Below are 19,141 nucleotides of genomic sequence, written 5' to 3' on the forward strand. Positions count from 1 at the left end.
AAAACCTTCTGAAACTTGAAGTTGGCCTCAGTATGCTGTTTTACAAGGAAAGATGTTTATTGATATTGTCGGCCTTCTTCTACCAAGGGACCCCCAAGGTACCTTGGAATTATTTGAAAGCAGCTGGTAATGTATGAACTTCCCACCGCCCCCTTCCACAAACACAGATGTGTAATGAAGTTAACTGTTGTGCATATTTCAGTTCTAAAAAAGAATGAAGTGTGAGCTAAGAAGGAAAGCAGGAGGCTATAACTGCCAATAAAACACTGGAGATTTTTGGAATAGGGAAAAAAAACCAGATGAAAGGAAGATTACTTTTAAAATAATAATATTGTTGGATTTTGCAGGCACATAAGATAGATGAAAAGATTCTAATGCTGTTTTGAGACCATGCATATTTTTTTGTACAAGCCACAATGTTCAGGTAGCCATTTTTTTTTTACCATTTTTAATTCTTATGCAGGGTGGGTACAATCTTCATCTCCATGCTTTATTATTTAAAAGGGAAAAGAGGTAGCATGGCCGAAATTGGTCTCCAGCAGAGTTTAAAGATAACCAGTTTTTAAAAAGTTGTAAAAATTACAGTTATAAAATAAAGCAGAGTGGTAAAAGCTGGACCTGTTTTGTGTGACCTATAATTATTTCAGCACTGACAAGGGCTTTCTTTCATTGGTGCATCTCTCATGAAGTTGTAGATATATGGGAATGCTGCAAAAAAAGGTACATATATCATGCTAAAACATGCTTGTTTAACTATGCTATGCTGAATAAGCCACAACTGGTTGGATTCATGCTTCATAAGCCATAAACTCCAATGGCTGAGGTCACAGAATATCCCTACGCACAATGTGGTTTGTTTGGTTTAGCAGGTTTTGTGTTCTCGGTGAAGACTGATACCAATGGGCAAGATACAAGCTCTAGGCCGGAATATAGGGCATAGCTTAAAAAAACCCGTATTTATTAAATTAGACTCCCACCAGCTTGTAGCAGAAAACCCACCTATTTTGCTTTACAAACTACATTTTCTTTCTTGAAATAGCTTTACTCATCATGCTAAGTCAAAACAAAGAGATCACAGCTTAGCATTATATGAGAACCAGATACTCTTGGACAACAGCCAGCATACCAGTAGCTTAAACCTGGTTTCCCACTGATGTTCCCTGAGGCTTTGTGGTTTCATATGTAACTATGTTAGAAGGAAGGTAGCCATTTATGCACCACCAAAAAAGATAATAAAACAATACACAGATTTACACAAAATGTTTCTTTACTAATATATGTGTCTTGAAGTTACTTAATTTAGCAGTGCCTTATAATGAATCAAAACATAAATAACATTTGGCATAAAAATGAATGCAATTCTATCATATAGTCACCTTACAATTCTAATAAATTAGTAACTGTTTTATCTTAGTTGTAACTGAAGTTGTTGGTAACTGAACCTTTCAGCTTCTGTATGCCAGCAAATATTCTCCCACGGAACTCTTGTCCTTGCATTAAAAAAGAGCTTATTTTTCACCTAATAATCACTATCATGAATTAATACATTACAACATCACACTTCTAGATCCTAAGACATGCCTAGGGTATATCCTTAGATACTGTGGGTTTTTTTAAAGCAACACATATACACACAAAGAGGAATTTTAAACTTGAATGACAGTAGTAAAACACAAAAAGAATAAAGGAAATAATTTACATCAGTACCTGTTACTAAGCTGGATACAATGAGAGGCAAAACCAACATCTGCAGCATTCTCATTAACAGTTCTCCAGGGAAGGAAAAATATTTCACTTCTCGGTAGCTGAAGTGATAGGATCGGAGGGAAAATCCAAGGATGACACCTATGAAGAAAGAAACCATGGAGCTTTATTCGTCTGCAAGCATTGTATAAACCAGTGTTTTTCAACCTTGGCAACTTTAAGATGTGTGGACTTTAACTCCCAGAATTCCCCATGCTGGCTGGGGAATTCTGGGAGTCAAAATCCACACATCTTAAAGTTGCCAAGGTTGAGAAACACTGGTATAAACACATAGATTTGGTACAGCTATAACTGAGAAGAACATTCACTGAAACACAGGGCAGAACTGCATGGCAAATTCTCATCAGTTTGATGTTGGCTGCAACTGAGCCTACAGACTGTGGGGTTTGTGAGGCAATAGGATATTCTCTGTTGAACTATCTAGGTCTCATGACTTCCAGAAGACAAGGAATTATTGTAAAACTAATTTCCCTGCAGTATGAATGCTCACATAAACGTTTATTTTCTTCTGGTAACCTAATTTGCAATTGAGTTTATCAACCATTGAAGAACATTGCATACCTACCCTTTTCAGTAGTCTACTTTTCAACCAGAAGGTAGAGTAATCCATAAACTAACAGTGCAGTCCCTTGCATTTCTGCTCAGAAGTCCCACTGAGGACAGTGAGGTTTATTCTCAACTAATTTGGACAGGACTGCATTGTTACCAACTTCCTCTTTAATGACACTCAACCTGTCACAAACAGGATCAGCCTTCCCCACCTCACGAGCAGAGCATAGATCCCCTGATGTGAAGTACCAGACCTAGCACCATCCTGTATCGTTCCAATCTGAATACTCACCACCAACCTTTCTTTGTGGTCAGCAATCTGGTAGAACTCCTGCACCTGGCACACCTCTTACCACCAGTACCTTCAACATACCTTCTCAACCTAGAGACTCTCCTCATTCCAGAGCATCCTTTCACCAACACTCAAACGCAGAAGAAAACACCCACAAACCATTTTTCTACCTATAGACACAGGCCATTTCACACAAGGGAGGCTGACCTATCTTCGACTCTCCAACCACTGGGGGTGATTAAAAATAACCCTAATCTTGGTAGCATCTTTGTTATTTGGGCTCCCCATCCAGACTCAAGGGGATCCATGCCCATCAATACCCCAAAATGGCATCAATATGCAAACGTAAGTTCAGCTTATGAAATACTTATGCAAACATAAGTTTATATGTGAAAATACCATATATTTTATGTCCTGTGCCACCTTGTTTGTTATAACAGCTTTCTTCAATCTGGTGTTTGAGAGTCAAACTTCAACGCTCCGGATCTCCAGAGCCAAAATCAGGGGATACATAATCGGAACTACTCTTAGGCCCTACTCGAATATTTGAAGTCCATCATTTCATGACTGTAGTATCCAGCAATGATTTAGTAGGGATTATGGATGGATGAGAAATGTATTTAACTTGCATTTAAATTAAAGTTATCTGAGCACATAAAATGAAATTTTCTTTCTTCCTTTTCTTATGTTCTAGTCCCGCCTTAAGCACAAAGCCAACTGGGTGACCTTGGGCCAGTCCCTCTCCCTCAGCCCTAGGAAGGAGGCAATGGCAAACCACCTCTGAAAAATTTTGACAAGAAAACTGCAGGGGCTAGTCCAGGCAGTCTCTAGGAGTTAAAACTGTCTTGAAGGCACCAAAAAAAGAGAAACCCACAAGAAGTTTTGGAACTTTACAAATTCCTCCCTGTGTTCTTGCAATTACAGTACCAACTCACTGATGTCCTGCCTTTGATTTCATTAAAAGACACCATGGATGCTATGTTATATTCATTCATGTGTGACAACAGGGCAATCATTGTACGTTAAAAAAAAAAGCAGCAAGGCTGGGTTGGAAATCAAAGGGGCTCTGGTTTAGATTCTACATAGATGGGGAACACCCCTTCTCTACAAAGGTTTAAGTTTCCTAACAATTTGTGAGCCCATCAGTGGAACAAAGCGTAGTAAGAAATCTCCCAAAAGTTGTACTACAGGTTTTCTCCTGACCTTTCACGTGGGGCGGGGGGAGAGGGGAAGCAGGCATTCAAAAAGAAGACAGGAGGAGCACATATTTCCAAAAGACAAAGCAATTCTAATGCCCTGATTTTTCCGGGAGAACATTGTATTAAAAGAAACTGCCCAGGTATGCAGTCTAAACAGAGACAAAAATGAACACTTGCAAGATCTGTAGAACCGTCAAACCAAGCAAAATACAAGATCTTGATTCTAGTTTACACTTCTTCATGTTAAAGTGGAAATATTAATGCAGAGTTCTGAAATGCAACTGTGCTATGTTACTAATTTAAGGTACTAATTAAATGTGTTTATTAGAGGACATGCAAAATAACAATATATGGAGTATAGTTATTGCATGATAAATCTACAGATGTCTATACCAATCTTAAGTAAGAATAGGTTGCACCACATATGGCAGTGTTTTTCAAACTTGGCAACTTTAGGATGTGTGGACTTCGACTCCCAGAATTCCCCAGCCAGCATGCTGGCTGGGGAATTCTGGGAGTCGAAGTCCACACATCCTAAAGTTGCCAAGCTTGAAAAACACTGATGTATGGTCATCCAAATGATGGTATTTAACTTTGGAACAAAGTAATATCCAGATCCAAAACGAAAATGTCAAAAACTGCTTTCTTACTAGTATTTGCAAGCCAAAATAAAATGGAAAAAAAAATTAAAATCACAATCTTTCCACAAAAACAAATTTCAGAATTTTTTTCCTTAAATAATTTTTTGCCCACCACTCAGCCAATCTTGTATCCAAATATTAATCTGTTCATTATTATTCTGGGTTCCCACAGTGTTAAAACATTGAATTTACCCATTATGGTTTAGCATTATGTGAAACCATTATTTCTTGTTTCGCAAATGGTACTTTTTTAAAAAAAATCCTGCCTTAGCATTATAGTTTAAAGTAACATCCTTGTCTCTTGGAGAAAATTTAGAGGATAAATCAAGTCAAGAAACTGAGCAAGAACTCTGTTTCTCTTCAACTAGATAAAAGGAGATACTGACTCCAATCAGTTATAATTATATATGGATAGTAATCCTTTTTCAGTAGTCCTTCATGAGATTAAAAATGTATGAGCAGAAAGTGAGCTTATATTTGCTGACCTTTCCCCATCCACTTCATTTGTATTTTATCAAATATATCTGGGAAGATGCCATGCATTCTTTCGCTCATACAACTGAAATCATTTGAGAGGGAAGGGGATCGTGACTGCTGACCTATGCTTCCTGTCTCATGTCTCTATTAACTGGCCCCACTGCCATCTACATAATGGGGGAGAAGGCTTGAGGTGGCACCTTTGATAGAGCATAAAGCTGTATCTGCTCAATAGCTCTCTGCATGATTTAGAACTCTTGAGAGGCAGTTTGGTGTAGGGATATAAAGTGCTGAGCTAGAAATCAGGAGACTGTGAATTAGTTCTCCCTTAGTCATGAAAGGTGGCTGGGTGACTTTGGGCAGTCCCTCTCTCTCAGCCCAACCTGGTTGTTGTTGTTGGGAAAATAGGAGAAGGAAGCAGAAGGTATGTGTGCAGTTTGAGTTGGCCCAAAATAGAGGTGGGATAAAAATCAAATAAATAAACCCTTATAAGACTGTTTAAATTACTAATTTACATTTACTAGTTAAATTTAACTTAATAAAGTTAATCAATCACTGATCTCTAACTCAGATCTTCTCCAGTTTGTGGGTGTTAATGCAGTGAGGTGCCAGAAATACAATTGAGGAGACAGGGCCACAAAGCATTGGCCGGTTCTCCTCTTATAAGATTTTAACCATGTGAGCATGAGAATACTTGGTGTCCTCCTAAAAGCAAAGATGGATTTGAGATGGGAGATGAACAGAACCTTGAAGCAGTGGAGAATATAGCAGGAGACCAAATACCTATGTGCATTATATAAGAGCTTCAAAAGATTCAAAAGAGATTCAGGATCTTGGCATCTGATGAGTTGCCAGTGTAGAAACAATAGGTTGTGTATGGGTTTGTATTCTTAAGAATTGTGTTGTTCTCCCATTAGTATCTAACTAAGAATTTTTAATAATGTCTATATCAGGCAGACTTGAAATTAAATGTGCAAAAATAAAGAATAGTCTTAAATTACTCCTTATGTTACTCTTTGATTTTCCTGTTGGAGGTAAGGTCTTCCAACACGTATACTGGATGGATCAGAAACAAAGATAAAGGACTCAACATGAAATAAACTAAAAATTTGGAACCAGATTTAGATTTAGGAGAAAATGAAGACAGCTAAGAATTTTAATGGCAACATGATAGCAAGGCAAGTCAAATATTTCTTGTAATTAAGCTATTTAATGTCACAAACTGATATTTTCTAGAGTGATATGACAACTAAAATACCTTCCTTTGGTGGAATCAGTGTGATGTGATATCCATACATCTATGTATATGGATATAAGTGTGTTTCTGTCAATACGGCATCTCTACATTTTCCTTGAGCATTTCCCTCTGACCAAAAGCTAAAGCCTAAAATTAGAGAAAGAACACCCCTCAAACTTAAAATTGTTTTCACAACATGAGAGCTTTTACCAACCCTTAGTTATACCTAAAGAATATCAGATAATACTGCTTGCTAGTCTTCTAACTTGGTTATATGAGACCCCTGTAAATCAATTGACCACTATGCCAATTCACATATTCTATAGGTCAGTTACTCACATGGCTACATAGGGCACCCTATATTTTGGTCCATATTTCTACAAATGTGTAAGATTCACTGTGCATCCATTCTGTGCCTCAGAAACTGATAGTCTATCATCCTATCTGGCAGCCTTTTTTCTACTCAACAACTATTCACATGTTTACAAGACAACATCAAAGAATTAATGGGCTTTTTAAAAGAAGTATTGGGCCTATTACTCATAATTCCCTCTGAAATAAGTGGTATTTGCAGATACTTGGTCTTGTCTAGCTGATAAACCAACAATAACTTATCTGCATAAGTAAGACATAAAATTGCATTGGTTGCACTTTTGGATGACCTCTGGCAGCAGTGGGATGGGGGCAGTGTGTCCATCCTTGCTCTTCTTGCTCTCTCAGCAGCTTTCAGTACCAGTAACCATGGTATCCTTCTGGATTGGCTCTGGGGGTTAAATGTGGGTAGCAGTGTATTGTGTTGGTTCCAGTTGGTGTTGATAGGGGGGAGAGGTCCTGCTTGGGGGTGCTGCTTGGGAGGGCCTTTGGTATTTTTTCTGCTCCTGCTTAACCTCTTCATGAAGCTACTGGGTGAGGTTATCTGACAGATGGGGTGAGATACCATCAGTATGCTGATGATACCCAGATTTATACCTCCACTCTGGGCCAACTAAGTGATGCTGTGGAGGTTCTGTCTGGAGGCTGTGGGGATTTGGATGGGGAACAACAGGCTTCAACTCAACCCAAGGAAGACTGAGTGGCTTTGGGTGTTGGGACCCCCTCGTTCTGGGGACTTTCCATCTCTTGTTCTAGATGGGATTACCTACCACATCCACTACTCTATCTCCTACCCCAAACAGAACCCATGCACACTCTGGGGGTCCTTCTGACTCACAGCTCCTGTTCAAAGAGCAGGTGGCAACCATCCCAGAAGGGCCTTTGCACAACTTCATGTTGTGCATCAGTTGTTGCTAGACTGGGAGGCCCTGCTCATGGACACCCACACTTTAATCACTTTAAAATATGATTTCATGGCTTGTACAGCATCACCATTAGGAAATCAAGAATGACCTCCTATTGAATGGAATGCTTGACTATGTTACTTAATTAATCATAGGATGTACCTTACAGACCCTCTAAGTAATATATCTTACCTCTAAGTAAGATATGAGGGTTTAACACTGATTAATTTAAACTGTTCAGTCCCTTTCACTCCACTTGACAGATATCCAATTCAGTGATTCAATTCAAATATTGACCATGATTTCAGTATAAGAGCTGAGCTTCAGGGCTTTGCCCCTGGCCTTCTTTGTTGTACTCTAATTCCCCTCCTGGTTTGCAGCAGCCATAGTTTATTTTGAAGTGCCAACTATTCCAAATATAGTGTGCCTTACCTCTAAAGCAGAACTGAAAACATTTCAAACATTTCACTTAAGTTCTGGAGCAACTGTAGTTTTATGGAAGAGCCAATACACATTCTAGGAGCAGTACTGCTGAAACTAAGCTCTTGAGGACTTCTTCATATGGAAAACATATTATTATTATTATTATTATTATTATTATTATTATTATTATTCTGAATCAATTTACTGTAAGATACAAGCCTCTTTACTGAAAGTTGTGGGCTGTAATCTATCACATTGATCCAGTACAGGTTAGTAGATTGATTTTTTTTTTTAACTTACCAGTTTAGGGCTGAGAAAGAGTGACTGGCCCAAAGTCATATAGCTGGTTTCTGTGCCTAAGGGAGGACTAGAACCTGGATCTCCCTGCTTTTAGTCTAGCACCTTAATCACCGGTTCTCATAGTATGCTGTTAATACTGAGTTGTACATTACCAATCTGGAGATGCTGTAGAAGTCTTGACCTGGTATCTTGAGACTCTTGGGACATGAATGGGATGAAACAAGCTAAAGAAAGGCACTATCCCTGAAGAAGCAGTTGGTTTCCATGCTTAAGGGAGGACTAGAATATGGGTCTATTATAGGGTCTTCACTCCTAGTCCAGCAACTAACCATTACACTAACTAGCTCTCAAGTTTACACACATACACACTGCTTGCCTGATGCAGATTTCATGGCAAACTTATGTTCCTGTGAACCAGAAAGTGATGGGGAGTATCAGCATGTGCCAACCATCTTTTAACAATCAGTTTAATTCTCCTTATAATGTTACCATGGAAAATATACTTTCTACATAGTACAACCACACAACTAAAAATGAGGTGAGATAACACTTTTTTATTAAGGTCATCCAAAAGCCTTTCATGGACCAACATGAAAAGTAAGAAAGGAAGAACACAGGGACTACTGATTATGCCAAAGGACCATCTCATCTAAAAACTAGCAAGAAGTTCTTGAACAACAACAAAGAAAAAGAGAATTGTTTTCCTCTATTGGAGTAATGGGAAAAAAATTTTGGGCCAACAGCCACACTAGATCTTTATATGGCATGCCAGGACTACTCTTTTTGAAACTAACAAAGCACCCCTCCCCAACAAATCCTTCCAAAACTTAATTCACACTTAACAAATTGAAAAGCTTGAACTTTGTCAAAGAGCTAAAATGTATTTAAGTCAGTTTAAACTTCAGTTGCAATTAGGGAATGGCTCAGGAGCACATTATTCAATACTGAGAAGTATATTATACCTGAATAAAAACATGGGGCTGTGAAGCACTTTGGATTCAATTTCGAAAAGCTGCTTTGGAGATTTCTTTCTCAATCTCTCTCTCTCTCCACACACACACACACACAAAGCTGGCAACATTTTCACCATTCATAGTCAACAGTGTCTGAAAAACCTGCTCTCCATCCATTCTCTAATATGTTCTTAAGTGTCTGTTCTATTGAGCATCACAATGTCTTGGGGGAATTAAATCCATCTAGTTCCTATGAAGAAATGTTCAACAACCATTTGGCTGTGGTTTTAATAGATGTTATCAAGCTAAGGAGTTTTCAAAAAATAATACATTAATTCCAGGCCCTTTATGATGGTCTAAACTTCAGTTATACAGTATGTGCCTTCTTGTTTCCCCAGTCAAGTAGAATAATAGAATTGGTAGGAGCCATTTAGACACTGAGTTCATATACCTGCTTTGTGCAGGAATCCAAAGAAGAATCCAAGACAGTTGACCATTCAGCCTCTACTGAAATGCATCCAGTGAAGAAAAGCTTGCCAGAGTGCTATCATGCACCCCCCACCCCGTCTTCTTCTCCCAAGGCTAAATTTTCCCAGTTCTTTCAATCTCTTCTCATAGAAAATAGTTCCTTCTCCTCCAAAAATCTTTGTTGCCTTTCTCTGAACCAGTTCCAGTTTGTCTCAATCCTTCTTAACATGTAGTGCCCAGGAACAGACTCAGAACCCAAGGAAGGGTCAGATCAACACAGAATAATGTGATATTATTACTCCCATGATTATAAACTATTACTAATGTAGCCTAAAATTGCATTTGCATTGTTTGCAACCACATCTCAAGGGTGACTCGTTTGGGCTTGTTATCAACCCTTAGTCCAAGATTATTTTTGCAAATACTATTGCTAAACTAGGTATCTTACCATGCTATATCTGTGCAGTTGATTTCAGTTTCCTATTTGAATAATTTTTCATTTATCATGACTAAAGTTCACTCTATTATTTTTAGCTAATTTTTCTAACCTAGCAAGATTATGTTGAATTTTATTTCTGTCTTCCAGGGTATTAGCTATCCATTCCAATGTTGTATTCTCTATTGATCTAATAAAATTAATATTATCTCCATCTTCTCATCCAAGTCATTAATAAAACTATTGATGAGTAGAGGACCAGGACTAAACCTTGAGGCATCTCAATTCTATACCCCTCTCCAGTTTGATAAAGAACTATTGATGAGCACCCTGAATTTGATTTTTGAGAATACGGTTTCTGACAATACTCAATTGTCATACCAGCCAGTCCACACTTAGTTTGGTAAGACGAATGTCATGGAGTACTCTGTACTGTAAGATGTTTTGCTGAACCTAAGGTATATTTGGTCCATAGTATCTTAACATTCTTCTAAGGATGTTTCTAGATCTATACCCTGCAGCATTTTTCATTTGATGACAAATCTAGAATTTCACACAGTATTTTAAATTTGACATTTGTGGTTACCTTTTAATACTATATTTCTCTGACAACTTTGGTGCAATAGGCTAAGTTGGCGTTTCCCCAGTTATTATTCATTATTATAATAAACCAGGATCTAAACAAACTACAGATATGCACTCACTGTACTCCACATTCTGCAAAGGTAGCTATTAAGCTAAGATACAGCACTTACTCTGGTTTCTTGTGATGAGTGAGCCTAGAACTCAGTTAAGCACTTGCAAAAACAAACTAGGATCAGAAGTCAGCTTTAAACTAATCTTTAAAATTGCTTACAGATCTGAGCTTGTCATTACTTCTGATGTGAAATCCTACCTTGTCCTAGTACCAAATCCTAGCCTGATGGCATGTTGTCACAAAGTGAGGAGACAACTTGGCTGTACATGACTTGTTTACATCCTGATTTTATTAAGCCAGCATTTTTAGCTTACAATGAAATATGCCATAGAATCTTTTTCTCTTTGGTTATAAAGCAAACAAAAGAGAGAGGGAGAAATTCCAAATACCAGTAAAAAAGTATTTGGGATTCCTCCCTTTCTCTTCACAGTCTGCTTCCCTCCCCCCAGGTTGGTTACAACTAACTGCCTGCAGTATATTATTTTCTAAATTACTAATTATTTTGCTTGGCACCCATAAGCTATCTTGCAACTGAGCCTTCAATTCATAAATGCAAACAAAGACACAATCCATATTTCGGCAACAAGTTTTTGGAACAATGGCATAAATATTTACTTATTCACTAATGAGGTTACTGAGTAAATGAATGAAATATCTGCAGACAAAAGTCCAAGATCACAGGTCACCTAGAACCTATCAAACAGGGAAGCAAGCATGGGAACATGAAGTTACATTACCATGTAATACATCCATTACACAATGGATTACATGCGAGTGAAGTAATTTTCAACCTTGCTTGTATCCATGGTGGTTGGTTATGCTAAAGCTGAACTCTCAGCTGGCAATAATTCCTACGATCCAAAGAGAATGCAAGGTTGGGTAAAGGGTGATGTAGCTGTTCCCCCAAATGCAGAAGTTCAAATGCTTTTTTGGAGTTCTTAAAAAAGTACAGATGCTCTCAATTCGAGCTAGACTCTAGTTGTGTATCTATGTAGTTTCTCTGACGATAAGGCAAGACTTTTTTTGGAATTTGGTTTCAACTTCCCAATGTAGTTTATAACGCTAGATTTTCCTTTGGTATCCCATCACAACTAGATCTCATCTTGCCTTTTTTGAGTTTACAGGGTAATTCAGCCATGTGTAAGCCGAAGCACTTAATCTGAAAACAGAAAGCAGAACTGATCATGCTCCAAGCATAGATGTTTACCTATATTGAACAGGCTAGAGAAACTACTCTGGAAGTTTGTTAGAGATGAGAGTACAGGAAGAAGTTGAACAAGGAAGAAACAGACAGGAACTAGAATCACCGAGGATAATATATGTCCTGTGGGAAAGAAACCTAGCTTCCAGGATAGGTATTTATAAAACACGAGGAGTATATGAAGATTCTTTTAATGGATAAAGTAAGAAGGAACCATCTTTTGAGGCATGTGATGGGTGCTTCCGTAAATGGTTGCCATGACTGATAGGATCCCTCACAGAAGATCCATTTATTAGAGGGCAACCAGTGATGTTGAGTTCCCTTCACCTTCTCTAGTTCCACCTCCCCAGGATCCCCCAATTACTCTAGTCTGTCTTTGTCTTTTTGGGGAAAGTGGCACATTTCTAAAGGAAGAGTTGGGCTGCAGCCATCCACTAGACCAGAAGGATGTCAAGGTTTCTAAACAAATGCTTTGAGGGTGGAGAGAATAAAAGGACAAGGCTATACCCACCCTAGATGTGCTGTTCCCAGTCCAGATTGGCCCTGGCATGGTTTCTCTAAAGAAAATTTTAAAAGGAAGGGCAACTGTGCAATCTTATAGCTGATTGAGAACTGAAGTCAGCGTTAACAATGCCTGATGCTCCCTCACCCATTTGATCTAATTTTGGGGATTCCCAGATATTACAGCTATGTAGTGCTTTGAATTTCAATGGGAAAAAGTGGTTTAGAGCATTATAATTTTTGCAGCTGAGATATGGTATGCTTAAGCCAGAATCTACAACAAAGGGTGCAATACTAAGTAGGCCAATCCTATCATTGGACAGTGTGAGAATGCTGCCTTAAGTGGTAGAAGTTGGAAAGTTTGAAGCAAACAGAAAGTAGTGAAAATTATATTAAATATAAAGTAAGGTAGTCCTTGCTTATCAACCACTCATTCAGCCACCGTTCAAAGTTACAACAGCGCTGAAAAACAAGACTTATGACTGGTCCTTCAAGTTGCGGTTGTTGCAGCATCCCCACAGTCATGTGATCACAATTCGGGTGCTTGACAACTGGTATGCATTACAATGGTTGCAGTGTCCCTCAGTTACATGATTGCCATTTGCAACCTTCACAGTCAGCTTCCAACAAAGAAAGTCAATGGGGAAGCCAGCAGGAAGTTGCAAGTCGCGGTCACATGATGTTGCGCTTAACGACCCATGATTCGCTTACCAACCAGAACTGATGGTGTAAGTCAGTGTGATCATATGATGTTGCTCTTAACAACCATGCTGCTTAGCAACGGAGTTGCCTGCCCCTATTGCGAATGAGATATCTAGATATATCAAAATAGCATATATTTGATTGGGCTTTTTGTTGTTATTACCATTATTTTTTATTTGTAAAGCTGTTAAATACAGTATAATAAATTGATTCAGATTTGGATTTTCAACTACATGACACTGTGCTATCTGAGAAACCGTGAAGCTCTGACAGTGTCTTTTACAAAATTTTACTATGTGCCATCAGAACTGGCCAGCTATAGGAGAAAAGACTGAGAAGGCAAAGAAGACTGAGAAGGTCAAAAGACTGACAGTTTAGGGAGATCAGAAGTTAACGAGAGAGCTAAACTCCCTGTATTTACAGTTCCTCTCACCCCTTTACAGGTCCTATATTAGTTTAGAATATTGGGCTAAGAGCTGTAGGGGTTTTTTTTATTGTTTGATTGGTTGGTTGGTTATGTGCCAACAAGTCATTTTCAACTCTAGTGACCACACAGATAAATGTTCTCCATCACAACCTATCCCTAACCTATTCTTTCAAGTCTTCCAATGGTGCATTCATATGACTGAGTCCGTCCACCTTGCTGCTGGTGGTCCTCTTCTTCTCTTTCCTTCCAACTTTCCCAGCATTACAGCCTTTTCCAGAGAACTGGGTCTTCATATGATATGTCCAAAGTAGGATAATTTGAGCCTGGCCTTGAGTGAGAATTCTGGATTGATTTGTTCAATGATCCATTTGTTTGTTTTCTTAGCTATCCATGGTATCCTCAGGAGTCTTCTCCAACCCCAAAGTTCAAAGGCATCAATACTGTTCCTGTTCTGCTTCTTCAAAGTCCAAGTTTTGCTTCCATAGAGTGTCACAGGGAATACCATGGGTTGCATGATTCTGATCTTTTTAGGTGTAGACACATCATGGCATTTGAATCTCTTTTCCTAGGCTCTACCAAGTGGTAGTCTGCAGCATATTTCTTGACTGATTTTTTTCCCCGCAGTGTTTATATGGGTGAATATTTCTGTTCTCTGCCAGAAGTAGATAATTTGCCTGTGATCAGTGCTCTGAATCCAAGCTCTGGCTGGCCTCCTTGCTGTCCCCAGCTAGTCAAAGCCAACTAATACATTGGCAACACACTGTATCCGAATAAGAGTGCTTACTTTAAACATTTGCAGGAGAGAGCTTGCCTGAGGCCCTTAAGGTCCTATGCTACTGCTCAGGGTTGGAGGTGGCCTTAAAATAGGATCAGGATCAGTCCAAGAAAGTCTTCTCCCAAGCACTGGGTCCTATATTAAAGCAAGTCTTTCAATTCACTTTTAAAATCCTTCCCATCCCAGCTTCATGCTGTTCCAGAGTTGCAATAAAAGCAGCATGGGAAGGGTTCACTGATTGTTAGTTGAACCTGAGATGATTTTTCGAAGTAGAGACTATAATTTAACTGATTGTCACCACCACAGCAAGTTAATAACTACAGATCACTGTTTTACAAACCTTAAATCTCGTATCACCTTAGCAAGGTTTGTAAGTGCAGTGCCAGCCATTTCGTCTGCAATATATTTACTGCAGACTTCTGTTTCAGATTTCACAACCTGGCAATCTGCTGAAGGCCCATGTTGGTTTGGAGTGCTGAGGGTCACACTCACCACTCATCTGCAGGGAGCCACATTGTGGAACCTTGCTATATCCCACTGAATCATATAGGGCTTATTTCTGATATAAAGGCCTAATATTATACTGTAAGGTTTGTTCTAGTAGTATAATACTTGTAGGGTGGGAAGTACCTCTTGTTAGTAAGTTTACATTTACTAGTTGAATTCTGATGTCACGGGAGATTTGCCTCCTGTCCTGGACCTCCTTTATATCAGTTAGTTCAAATTCAAATTCTTTATTTATGATCAGAGATCAGCAATAGCTTCAACCTGATAAAATCAAACAGTCAAAAGGAAAAGGAAGAGAAAGGATTGTCCAGTTATGTTTGTTGTTAGTTGTTGCCTCATTTTAACTCATTTTAAATTTGGCTACTGTGTAGGTGGTTTCACGGTTCACGTCAGAGTAAAAGGTGGGTGTAAAAATTGTCTGTTCTCCCAGGTACTTAGTAAAAGAGGAGTTATGATATCCTTTAGAAGATCCTTATAAAAGTTACAATAAAAAGGACATGTTGAATTGTCTCAATTTCCCCAGAGTCAAAAGGGCAAGTGTTCTGAGACAGGGGAGTATTGGCATACCTGCCAGTCAACAGCACCGATGGAAGAATGTTATGCCTGGCCCTGAAAAAATCCTTTCCTTAAACAAGAGAAAGAAAAGGTATACCAATAGCTTGCAGGTTCCTAGGAACCTGCGTCTAGCGCAGTTCTAGGGTTCTGAGAGAGTGAGCTGGCTTCAGACTGATATTCAATGTTGCCCAATTTTGCAACACCAGCTTTTTGGCCTGAACAAAATCCAAAGTTAATAAGGAATTGACAGGCACTCCAGATGTTCTTAACTTCTGCTCTACCGTTTTTGTCCAGAGTGAAAGTTAGTTCAGTTAAGAAAAAATTAGTTCCACCAATAGCCATTACAGTGAGGACTGCCCTGATGAATATTTAATTTTCAGGCCACTAGCATTCATCACTGAGATCATAGATTGTAACTTTTATTATCCACCTCTTTAAATCACTGCAATGTTTCGTCTCTTTAAAGGACCTCTTACATTCAGGGTTTAGCCATTAGCTCTGCTCATTCTCAGTTCAAACTATCTTTCCACAAGTTCAGCTTTTTAAATGTGTCCCTCTATGAATTGAAAACATCCACCATTCCCCAAACTGCTTCTTTTCAAATTTAATCTGTGCACCAGAAAGATTTTAGCCACTAGAAATGATTTACCTTTCCAGAAAGACAAGTATTGATGCAACATGACCACAGTTTCATGCTTGATTGTGGCCTCAAATAGATGATTAGGTCCTAGTAACATTGAGATAAATTTATTTATTTCATTAATCACATTTCTTCACCACCCATCTCGACAAATGACTAAATGGATGTGTTTGGCCATTCAGGAAATCAGTCTATTTCCTTTTTCTAATGCTATGGCAGTGAGAATTTTTTTTCACTGAAGTTATACCCCATAATTTTTGCTCTGCTTTAAAGCTTGTGAACCTAAATCTCTCATGTCTGATCTAGATACAGCTTTTTTGCAATCAACTTGAGTTGCACAACAAAATAGATTCTTGGAAATATTTCTGTAAGAGTTCATTAACAATAGATCCTTGGAACTATTTTTCAAGTAACCCCGTGAAATTTAATCAAGGAATCATTGCCCATTAACTATATCTAGAGAATAATCTAAGGGTATATAATGCTGTTACATTCAGCATAATTCTAAGCCTAATCAATGCCTTGCCCAAAGAAATCAGCTCTTAAAATTTAAATGCAATTTGTGCTTACTAAAATATTGATTCAAAGAATAAAACAGGTGCATTCTGATGGTTTCCAGAACAGTATATATTCCTTATGCATAGAGTAGTACATATGTCTACATGTCAGTTTGGGAATAAATCCCATTGCGATCATCTGATTTACTCCTACATTAGTAACTCCAGGATTGTATCCTTACTTTTTAGAAATACCAGATTATGACTCTATGACATAAGTCTCCTCTTCGGAGTCATATCCGTTTTAAGATAAAGACACAAAGAAGAGCTTTTACTTAGACAGTGCTTGCTTACTTCCTATTGCTATTATACCCATCTGCTTGGCTATGGATGCCTTATGGCATGGGAGGCATGCTCATTTCTTTTCAAACTTGTTTCCACTGTATGTGATCAGAAGTGATTGTGGTTGGGTGAACTCCTCAGTTTCTGCTGTACTACACCTAGATTGTACGTCCCAGTGAAAGGAATGGAACATATACAAGATGACCATTCTCTTGAGAGTTCCCAGTCTTTTCAGTGGGGCAATGCAGAAGGCATTCACGTCTCAACAAACTATAGAAACCTGAAACAATGTAAGGTTAAGCAAAAGTTGCAAGAAGCAGGAGCTCCTGGAAAATGATTTTGAAATCTTATACTGTTTTGTTTTGAACATTCTCTCCCCAAAATGGTCACCCATGTTTCTTTTCCTGTAAAACTCTCGAAAGGAAATAACTCTAAAGTCCTTTTCCTACAGTGGATTATGAAGAAAACTTAGTTCCTTTGATTACAATAAGCAAACATTCTTTCCTTATTTTTAATGTTATCCAAGTACCTGATACTCCCTCTAAATAAAATAAAGATTATGACTATACATAATACAATTATTTTTGTTTATTCAAATACTTTCGTTCACTTGGTTTATTTTTTTCTTCTTATAAAAATACTTTCTTTCACAAAACAGAACTCAGTAACAAAAGTTCAAGAAGCTCTTTAGCTGTGCCCAAGGTGATGCTGGCAATTCTGAATTAAAAAAGAAGCCAACTATTCATCTGTTGAAGGGAAAACTACAATAATAATAATAATAATAATTCTGCTTCTTCTTCTTCATCATCATCATCATCTCGATGCCTACCTTATCTTTGTCAAAATTCTTTTTTTAAAAAATCAAAACATTTGCAAACCAGCAAGTAGAAAGACCATTGCACTGAAAACACAACCCAAGTTCTTGTCACACAGAACACGTTGCACAAGTCTTTGGATTCAGTTCACTATAAAGTCTTACAGGAGCAAGGATTCATCCCAAACCAACCTTTTTCCTTTTGAATGGAGAAATATTCGAAACATAAAACCTTTGCAAACATTGCTCTAATCCGCTTTGCAAACAATATGCAACCAAATTCCTTTATGTTATCTTTGCCAGATAAATCTTCCATCAATGATTGAATGACATGAGTAGAATATGTAGTGGGACACTTGACCTTGGAGGCACAAGTGCAATTCCATTAAGAAAAAAAAAGAGCTAACTGCTGTAGTTGAACTTGTTATTTCTGTGGCTTGGCATTGTTCAGAATTATGTGACATTAAGATCTCTGGTGTGTCTGATTATTTATAGCTTGTAACGGACAGATGTCCTTGGAGAATAAATAAGGAATGGACTAAGATTGTAGATAATTCCTTTGATTTCTAATAAGTATCAAGAAGAATTACAAAGAATATTCTAATTTAGGGATTATTTAGAAAAAGAGGAAGCATCATTACAGCATAAGAAATTTATTTCCAATTAGCTCCCTTTAGGTCTGAACTGCTAGGACGTGGAATGGCAGGCAGAACTGCAATTGTGAAAAAGGAAAAAGTTTTTCCTCTGCTTACCCAACATGGAGGATCAGACTAAAAAATTCTGGAGCAACAACATATTCTCAGCAGGGAAGTGAAGTGAACAGCAATAACATTATCCAAACGAAATTTTCAAGATTGTGGTCTTGATCAAATTACTCACCAACAATGACCGCAAGGATAGTGAATAGTACAAAAAAATTTCTCAGTAAGTAACTTTTAACGTCTTCCTTTGTGATGTTCTGGACCTTCTTTTTGGCCATGAGCGTACGTTTCCGGACCCCTTGCTGGAAGCGCTCCATCCTATTACCCGATATTGTGTCTTCTCCGTTAGCTTTAGTCATTTGTATCTCAGGAAAAAAAAATCTCCTTTACTTTTTAGTACTGTTAAAATCTCCCCAGCAATAACAAGGGACAAAAAATAAAAAAATAAAAAATCTTTTAGAGCAGCGATAAGACCTACAGAGAAAAGACAGAAAGAATATGAGTTTAATCTGTAATTAACTAGTTTTTAAAAAAAAATCATTTTCTGTAATAACATTTTATTTTAAAATACGCTACTTAGAATACAGAGATATTAATAAGCAAGTTTCATACTTATTAGCAGTTACCTTTTTGGTAACTAGTCATCAAAAAAGACCAAAATTACATAATACTGAGTTGCAAATTAAGCTTTGGCATTTAAAAAAATTCAGAGTCATTATGACGTTAGTTTAGTATGGGTGGATATCCAAATTAAACAACAGTGAGT

The 19,141-nt window shown here is 38.0% G+C and overlaps 1 protein-coding gene across 1 annotated transcript in view; it reads right to left on the bottom strand.

The window, feature by feature from the left end:
- Positions 1–18,841, bottom strand: part of SLC1A3 (solute carrier family 1 member 3) — a 38,788-nt gene extending 19,947 nt beyond the window's left edge. Inside the window, exons 1-2 of the mRNA XM_063295740.1 lie at positions 18,554–18,841; positions 1,708–1,845 (exon numbers count right to left, since the gene is read on the bottom strand). Coding sequence (XP_063151810.1) covers positions 1,708–1,845; positions 18,554–18,734 — 319 coding nt within the window. The 5' untranslated portion in view covers positions 18,735–18,841. The remainder of the gene's footprint in view (positions 1–1,707; positions 1,846–18,553) is intronic.
- Between the last annotated feature and the right edge of the window lie 300 nt (positions 18,842–19,141).

This window comes from Candoia aspera, chromosome 2, assembly GCF_035149785.1.
Source record: "Candoia aspera isolate rCanAsp1 chromosome 2, rCanAsp1.hap2, whole genome shotgun sequence".
In the NCBI taxonomy this organism is placed as follows: Eukaryota; Metazoa; Chordata; class Lepidosauria; order Squamata; family Boidae; genus Candoia; species Candoia aspera.